Source organism: Elephantulus edwardii, unplaced genomic scaffold, assembly GCF_000299155.1.
Source record: "Elephantulus edwardii isolate Elephantulus edwardi_28Jun2011 unplaced genomic scaffold, EleEdw1.0 scaffold00083, whole genome shotgun sequence".
Classification (NCBI taxonomy): domain Eukaryota; kingdom Metazoa; phylum Chordata; class Mammalia; order Macroscelidea; family Macroscelididae; genus Elephantulus; species Elephantulus edwardii.
The window spans coordinates 11,199,729-11,209,460 of NW_006399833.1; the positions used below are offsets into that span (position 1 = coordinate 11,199,729).

At 39.3% G+C, this 9,732-nt stretch overlaps 1 protein-coding gene across 1 annotated transcript in view; it reads right to left on the reverse strand.

Annotated features, from left to right (window-relative positions):
* Positions 1-3,655: 3,655 nt before the first annotated feature.
* Positions 3,656-9,732, reverse strand: part of TRPC5 (transient receptor potential cation channel, subfamily C, member 5) — a 263,323-nt gene continuing 257,246 nt past the window's right edge. Inside the window, exon 10 of the mRNA XM_006889931.1 lies at positions 3,656-4,348. Coding sequence (XP_006889993.1) covers positions 3,656-4,348 — 693 coding nt within the window. The remainder of the gene's footprint in view (positions 4,349-9,732) is intronic.

Here is a 9,732-nt window from a genome sequence, read left to right on the forward strand (position 1 = left end):
GAAGAGATAGTTTCAAAAGTTGCTTAAAACTGAAGAACAACAGATTTCTCAGTTGGAAAGCAATTGATGTCAGTGAGTACTATGAAGATATATTAAATTTTGGTGATAGAAAAGACAAAATGGCCAACGTCAGCTTAACTGTACTTGGAGATGATTGGCCTCTCAGGCATAAGTAACTTGTTAAAGTGCCACAGAGGATGAGGCGTGCACGCACGTGTGTGTGTGTGTGTTTATGTTTATGTGCAGAGGTTCAATTTCTGGGATATTAGGTTGCCATGATACCTCCTCATAGATAACAGATAAAAAATGCTGCAAATTTGTAAAAATAACCTTTGAACTGCAGGCCATTCCTGCTGACTTGTCCATCACATACTTCATTTAGCCATTTTTGGCTCTAACAAATCAGGAATTGTTAAGAAGGCTTTTAGAGTGATGTTAGGGCAGCTATATACAACAGTCATGGATGTACCAAGGCTGATTACAGTGGCCAGAGTTGTGGACTTTTTCTGTTGCAACAGATAGTGCTATTTATTTGTATAAGGACAGGAAGAAGCCTTTACAGACTTGTTGCAAACTTTCACATAAGAAAAACTAGGTTTTGGCTCAAGGGTATTTCACTTAATTTTATATTTGAATATTATTAATGTGAACATATATCTCAGAGAGCATAAGCACTGATGTAGTTAGGTGCCGTACAGTCAACAGCAACCCTATGAAAAAGATATACCGAAACCTGCCCTATCCTGTTCTTACACAAATGCACAAATGAATGGCGACCCTCTATCTATCTAGTGACAAGGAACTGTGTTGCATTCTCTAAGGCACACGATTCGAGGCCACCCAGGGGAAAAATAGGCACTATCGTCCTGTGCTGCCTCTGACCTTGTCCTTCCTAGACCTTGTGTTTTGAGTTGGGTTAGCTTTTGTAAAAGAAGATCAAATAGACTTATCTTCTCTAAGCTCTGGTGCTATAGTCTGTAGGAAATGGTGCTGCTAACCCAAAGGTGGTGATGTCTCTGGTAGTTTGAATCCACCAGCAGCTCTGTGGGAGAAAGGTGGGTACTCTCTCTGTGATTTACAGCCTCGGAAATCCAGTGAAGGGTTAGTTATGAATTGGTTCTGACTTGACCACAGTGATAGATAGGATATAAAGGCCCTTATTTTAACTCTTGTTTGTTTTTGTGAATTTATTTTCAAGTTGGCTTTCCTGGAATCAGGGCAGAGTAAGCATTTTGATTTGAAACATCCGTCATGTCTGTAGCTGATCCACAGAGTAGTTAACATAAAACTCTTGCCCTTCTAACTTTGTACTGAGTAAAAAAATGTCGGTGTTACCAATATTGAAGTTAGGTAAGAAGTATTTTGCTTCTAACTCCTGTCTCAACTGAGCCCTCCTCATGGCTAGTAAAATCTTACACCCAATGTATGAAGTCCAGAGGATGTCTGAAGAGTATTGTCCAAGCTGTTTCCAGTAATGGAAATTGGCCACTATGATCTATATAATGTCTCTTTAAAACATTACTGAGAGCAGACTGTAATTTGGAGCGTAGTTCCTGTGTTTTTTGACACATTGATGACATAACTGCCAGGATAGTCAAACGTAGGTTATTGGAAGCTAATGGGTTTTCAGAAAGACATGTTTGTCTTCATGAAACAGGGCTGTGTATTTTTTTGTGTGTGCCATCCATATGATTTAGGAATATAGCCCAGATTCCACTTAATATTCAAAATGAACTGGACAACTCAAGAGTTCAATTTATAATTTAGGAAACCTTTATTCTATAAAGTAACCTCTTATTAATGTCAGGGCCATCTGTAATGACTTCAAATGTAATAAGAGTAAGTCTGGAACAACCTTTAGACAAAATGAGGCTTGATGTAGCTTATTCTCAACTCTTTGATCACTTTTTCCTATGAACTTTATTCTTCAACATTGACTCCCATGTACCCCCCCCTGCTAATTAGGCTCTTCCCCAACTGAGACTTTTGGCCATCAACTACCAGTGCTAGGAATGGCAATGAGAGTCAATTTAAATAAGAGAAATTACACGGACAAAAACTTGTTTGGGGGTTTTTTGCTTTGTTTGGAAATCTTTCATTTACCGTCTATTTATCCAAAACTATATATATGAATTTAGAGGGGTTCCTATTCATGTTGACATTTCAAAGCACCAGATGTGACCTAACATTCTTATTTGGCTGGACAACAAAGTGGTATTAATTTAATCTCTAGGATTTCAGACCTAGGGATGTTTTAGGTTATATATTAGGTTCAACTGGGAATACCTTTATGCCAATCTTAGTAAAATGTCCCCCTTGCTTGCCATGTTATCACTCAAGGATAACCAGCTTATCAGTTATAAAATGAGCTTTGTTTTTTAACTCACTTTGTACCACTATATGGTGGTGAGACACTCTTAAACTGTGGTAAAAAATTTAATGTATAAATGTAATTATCTTTGAAGACAGAATTTGGATCATGTTTGTATTTTCATGAATTCACTAGGGTAAGTAATGTTCATTAACATAAATTTATACATATAATTCAACTGTCCCCAGTGAATATTAACACTGCAACCCGAATTAGGTTTTCTGGACCCCAGGAAGCAATTATTTAAAATAGATTCTTCCTCTCCCTCTTCAGATAATAGCAACTAATCACAATATCATTTTTCTGAAAAACAAATTTTCAAGTCCAGACTTTTATCTTAGAAATGCATTTGACAGCATTCGTGATTAAAACTGTCAACAATATGTATGACCCCATTAGTACACCAGCTAATGATTTTTTTTCCTTGCCAATGCATGAGATGTAGTAACTATTGGTTAGAGTTCTTTAGAAGATTTTTTTAAAAAAAATTGTACACATCCTAAATACTAATTTTAATACTATCAAATTTTAAAATGTAATAAGTTAACTGAAATACACGAACACAGGAAATGAACTCACTTAACTTATTAGATACACATAGGCTTAGGAGATAAATATCTCATTGGCACACTTTAGCAAACCAATATGTCATTAAGAAACAAACAAACTCAACAGTCCCCCAGAATAAGAAGTTATAGTGTTTCAAAATGAAAACTGAAAAGGCCAGTTACACCTAAGAACCACAAGCTGACAATTCTTTGGAGTGGATTCCATCTCTGTTTGATGCTGTTCATTGAACTTGAATGGGCAGCAGGTAGTATTAAAGAGCAACAAAGATAAGCAGGTTAGTTCTTATCTGATAGCTGGTGAGGATTGCTGGCCACATCCTCAGCCCTGTGGGGGAAATGGTGTGAGGGAGGTCAGCAATCTGTGTGGCAACCATAGTAGCAAAGTGGTCAAGAAAACAAGGATCAAAAAGCAAAACAAAAGGGATAAGCACCCGACTTGCACCTCTGCTGATTTAGGGAAAAGACCCCTTCAGTTGATTGGTAAATGCGCTTAGTGTTTACAGGTATAAAAAAGGCAAATAATACTCACAATCATCATAACTGTGAAACTGAAAATGGAGCGTATGGTTAGAAAAGGTGGTGAAAATAATAGGCGGTTCACTGTCCTTCCTAGGGGGGAGGGGGCAGTGAGGGACTCATATTCTAAGTCACCTCAGGGTGCAAGGGCTTGCAAATTTTCTGTTGCATTCCAGAACAGGCGACAGGGGGACTTGACTTAGAGCCGAGTTGTAACTTGTTCTTCCTGTTCATCACCCCATTTGTGCATAAGCAAGTCACACGCCTCTCCCCAAGTTTCAAACACATCCTCGGAGGAGTCTAAAAGTTTGGAATTTGAAGAGCAGATGCTGGACACGCAGTGAAGAGAGCTGGAACACGCTAGAGGACACTCCTTGCTCTGGGCAGCACCCCTGGCTTCCCCTAATTCTACATCACTGAGATTGATTTCACTCTGAGAACAAGCCTCTGCTTTCCCTTTCTCCATCTGAGAATACCTGATGTCCTGCCACATATAGTGCTGCTGAACAATTCCATCAGAAATGGTGTACATTGGCTCTGAACTGGGTTCAGACATGTGACCATTAAATTTGGAGAACAGGAGACCCAGTTTCTTGAGCGAAGGGCCCATGAAGGAACGTTTGCCTGATGACTCAGCTTTTGACTTTCCGTGGGCGCCACTGGCTCTTGGCGTGGTTCTGATGAGGGGTGGCCCATGGCAAGCCTTTTTCTTGCAGCCTAAGTTGAAAGAGACACTCTTGGACTTGGCTCGAGCCCCACCACTGCCATCATTGGTGTCATCCCTTTGAGAGAGTTCCGTGCTGCTAGCAGAAAAGCTTCTCCTTGGCTGTTTCCGGTTTCCTAAGAGGTCAAGCACTTCATAGCGGAAGCTGGAGATGTCCTGCTTTAATTCCTATGGCACAAGAGAAAACATGTTTTAAAAAAGTTGCCTTGGCATTTCCTCAAAAAGTTGAACATAGGTACTCCACATGACCCAGTTATTCCACTACTAGGAATATACCCCAAGGAAATTAGAATTGAGACACAAACAGAGACTTGTCCACCAATGTTCTTAGCAGAGTTATTCACCAACTCAAGAACATGGAAACCACCCAGATGTCCATCAACAAATGACTGGATAGAGGAACTTTGGTACATTAACAGGATGGAATACTATGCAGCACTCAGGAGCATGATTTTGAAAAATACCACATAACCTGGGAGAGACTGGAGAGCATTATGCTGAGTGAACTCAGTCTCATAAGGACAAATACTGCATATGACCGTTCTTTTAAAAATAGAAGGATAACTAGTAAAACGTGTATGGGAACTGAAGGGGGTAAGAGGTGGGAGCAGAGGGGTAGGGGCGAAACCACAGATTTGCACAATTTGGAGGGTAGAGGGGGGCATGAAGGAAATGGGCAGGATCTGGTGGGGACCTGAAAAGACAGAGTAATGACAGAGACTGAGAAAGATGGGATAAATTATGTATGGAAACAGATGAGAGAAAACTCTTTAAAAGAGATATATGATTGGGTATTACGGTCATGACAAGAGTCCAGAATGAAGGTTACATAGTGAAGTGTATGGGGTGGGAGGATTGTATAAAAGTGAAAGAATTTATTTTACTTTGCAGAGAGAAGAGTAAACTGGGGGGAGAGGGGTGGGCAGGGAGAAAAATGCCACAATGAATGAATGGAAACCCAAAATCTCTGTAAATGTTCATTAAAATGAATAATAATTTTAAAAATGAAAGAAAAATTTTAGAAATAAGTAAAACAATGCATGGGAATGATTGTATGAAACACAATGGGAATGAAGAATAGTGTGAAACAAAATGTATTTTTAAAAACTAAAAATATAACGTGTTCTTCAGATTCAAAAGAAACATACCCTCTGGCATGTTCAGGCTTTACCTAATTGCAAACTACAAAGTATGCAAACCTCTAGAAGAACCTCACATTATTCTAGTTCAAGAAATGTATTAATAGTTCTTTCAGTAGCAAAACTGGCTTTTGGGAAAAGGTATGCAATTGATAAGGCAGATTTCTGCAACTCCTCATCAAGTACACATCAGAAGGCTAATTAATTCCTGGTAAAGTGGTAAGGAGGGAGCTCTGGTAGCCCTAGTTGTAAGGAGTGTGCTGTCTGCCCAAAGATAGGTGGTTTGAATCCACAGACTGCTCTTTGGTAGAGATGGGTAAACTCCTTTGAAGAGATTTACTGCCCTTGGAACGCTGCAGGAAGGTCAGTCATGAGTCTGTTCTGCTCAATGGTACACAGTGACAACAAAGTGCTAAGGCACTAGGTTATGACATTGGGTCTCATAGGCATAAACGTTGCTTAAAAATGACCACTGAAGAGGAAAATGCATTTAAGACTCCAAGGCATGAATCCAGAAAAGTACAATGTCAAGTGATAAGACAATTAGAAATCCAGCCAACTATGATTGCTCCTTTAAAAAAGACTTTATGAATGAATGGAATGCCAAAATCTCTGTAGATGTTCATTGAAATGAAAAATAAAATACTTTTTTAAAAATATCAATTAAAAAAACACAACATGGAAATTATTGTATAAAATACAATGTGAATGAAGGACAGTGTGAAACACAATGTGTACCAATATTGTATGCAAACCAATATGAAAATTATTTTAAAGAAAAAATATTTTTAATTTTTAAATCATTCATATACATTGTGTTTCATGACTGTATTTTGTGTTGTGTACAATCATTCATATACGTTGTGTTTTACATAATTATTTACTATTGATCAATATCTTTTATCATCCCTTATCAAATCCCCAGTGTGCCTTGTCTATTCCTTCACAAACCTCTGCCATTTTTTTGTTGTTTAATTGGATATACAATCTTTCTTTTTTTTTTATTATTTTTTTATTATTATTTTTTGTGTGTGTGTGTGTGCGTGTACCGTCAAATCAGATCTGACTGGTACAGGAGGATATTGCGCCTCCTTCTCCGGCAGAGCATCTGGTGGATTCGAACCGTGTTCCTCTGGGATTGTAGTGCAGTTTCTTGCCACTAGGCCACCAGAGCTCCCCTGGATATACAATCTTTCTTTTGCACTGTGTTTCATACAATCATTCATGTACATTGTGTTTTTATACAATCTTTCATTTACTTTGTGTTTCCTACATATGCCCTGTGTTTTATATAACTGATTACTATTGCTCCATGCATATTATTACCCTGTCATTTCGAGTTCTCACTGAATCATTTCTATTTCTTCACCCATCCACCCCATCTGCCCACTAACCTTTATTATTCTTTTTTTTTATTTACTTTCATTCAGTGTTGCACTTTTCTCCCTGCCCCCACCCCAACCCCACCAGATCATTCTTCTCTTTGAATAGTAAAAGAAAGTCTTTCATTGTTTTACAATCCCTCCCCCCCAGGTCCACTCCACTAAACAGCCTTCGTTCTGGGCTCCTGTCATGACAATAATACTTCATCACATATCCTTTTTAAATTGTTCTCTCCCTTATCTGTTTCAATGCAGTATACATTATTTCCCCCTCTTTCTCATTCTCCCCCAACCTGATATCCGTCCCATTTTACAACTGTAGCACCATGCAGTATTTGTCCTTTTGTGACTGAGATATTTCACTCAGCATAATGTCCTCGAGGGTCACCCATTTTGAATAATATTGCATGAGTTCCTTGTTTTTCAATGCTGCATAGTATTCCATTGTGTGAATATACCATAGCTTCTCTATTGATTTGTTGATGGGCACTTAGATTGTTTTCAGTTCTTTGCTATTGTGAACAAAGCCGCGATAAACATGGGTGGGCATATATCTGCTTGGGTGGATAACCTTTGCTATTCTAATGAATTCCACCCTTCCCCTATTTCCATCCTCTTCCCCTTTTGGACATTTATATACAACTTACTAGTTATTCTTTTATTTTTAAAATCAGCTTACATAGATCTTCTCATTTTCCTGCTTAAAACTCTTTAATAACTTGTCCCTGACCATAAGAGGAATTAGTAGAAAGGCCATACGATGGACTACAAGGTCTTTTAAGACCTAGTGCCTGGCATTCACATCTCTACCATTTTGCCATGGGCTGCACTGTCTAGTCAGTCATACAGAACTATATTCTCCCTTGCCTCTGAACTTTTGCCTGTGCTGTGCCGTATGTATGGAATGTTCTCCCAACATCCTTTTAGTACTTAGCGTGAACTTTTCTTCCTCTGGTTATCTGTCTTAACTGTCCAAGTCTCAGTTAAGTGTCCCTCCTCTCTGTTGTCACAGTACCATGTGATTGTCCTGTCAGAAAACCCAGTTGCTCATCACTTACGTTACTGTTAGTTTTTCACTACAGAAGAGCAGGATCTGGTTGTATCTTATTTACCACTGCACCCCAACACCTAGCAGTGTTGAATAGCATCCCTTAATGAATAGCATCCAGATCAGTATAACAACTTTCTTATGTGCCTTCCAAAATTCATGTATGTGCTAAGATAGAATGTGTCACTAACATTTGTGGCTGGTGATTATTTGTTGTGAGGACACATCCTGTGCATTGTAGGAAGCTTAGTCGTATCCCTGGCCTCAAACCATTAGATGCCAGTAATACAAATACACTGATATGACAACCTGAGATGGCTTCTGCTGTGGTCAAGTGTGCCCTGTGTAGGCATCACTGTTTTAGGCTAATGCTAATGTGATTAGCTGCTGTGGAGTCGGTTCCTAACTCAAAGAGACCTTGTATGTCATACAGTAGTCATACATCATAGGACATTCTATTCTTGACTGTAATCTGTAATGATCCTCTCAGTCTTTTTCTTTGGTGGTGAAGTTACTGTCCTTAGGTGCCATCAGGTTGCTCCAGCTCTTAGAGGCCTCGTATACAACGGAATGAAACAGATGGTTCTGGGAACTGTTAACCTTTCCTTTTTACTTAAGTAAAATTTTTATCTTACACTTGTTTACGGCTAACCGTTTGATTAGTAGCAGATTGCAAACTCCTTGCACCATCCAAGCTCTATATGCTAATATTAAAAAGGAAATGTATGAATAATAGAATTTCTGAAGACTTTTACATTTAGTAAATAATGCTTTTGATCTTTATCTTTTTTTGGGGGGTAGGGGATGGGAGGGACAAGTAGAGGAGTAAGGGGGAACCACCATTAATGGAAATATCTGGTTTCTCAGCATACATTTGGGCCTCCTCAATCAACAATGTGTGTCATTTTGGTATTTATCCAAAATCAATTAGAGAAAACTGACTTTTTAATAGCTTTTAAGCTTGTACTTTTTTAAAAATTGAAAAAAAATGTGCATTCTGGGTCAAAGCTGTTGGGCCTCTGGCAAGTCAGAGATTTGAGAAACGCCCACTGGGAAGGAGAGGTAAATGTGAAATTTGGAGAAAGATCAAGTAAAGGCAGCCTCCAGGGAGGACCATTTCAGTAACCCCTGGGTTTCTGGTGGGAGCGAGGGGCCCACTTCCAACACCATCGTGGCAGAGGGGATGGGTGCATGGGAAGCGCTGGTGGCTTCAGCCATGTGGCTGAGGTGCTGGTACAAAATATGGTCCTCTGACATGAGTGCCTTTGTTACCCGCCCAGTGGAGCCGCTCGAGATGACAGTGGCGATTGATCTTGATCTTTTGAAGGGAGCTCTGGTGACCTAATAGGTAAGGAGATGCACTGCCAACCCAACCAAAGGCAGGCAGTTCAAATCCACCAGGTGTTCTACAAGAGAAACGTGGTCTCCTTTTCTTATGCAATTTGCTACCTTTCAAAACCTGCTGGAGCGTCACCTATGAGCTGGTTCTGACTTGACAGCATATAACAACAGCATTTACGGTTTGGGGCATCTTCCTTTTGCTACCTTGCACTTCCTAGGCATCCTTGATGACATCATCACCTAAAGCACTAGATTCCAACACTGAGAAACATCCAGAATACTGGAAGAGTGTATAAGAAAGATTTCAGTTATTCCCAAAGTTGATGACATTGTGACAGATATTGGAAAAATTTCACCATCTAATGGACAGCAGCCAATTCTAAAAACAAGTAAAAATTGCAGCTGATTTTTTTTTTTTTTACTGTAACCAGATGCCAAAGCTGTTGGGGTGAAATCTAACTCCAACTCAGAGTGACCTTATAGGAAGTACAGAGCAGCATTAATCCATTGAGTGTCCAAAGAATACTGGTGGCTTAGTGGCAAGAAGCTGCGCTGCCACTTCACCAAAGAAGACATTCAGATGGCCAACAAGCACGTGAAGATATGTTCAAAATCCCTAGCTCTAAGAGAGATGCAAATCAA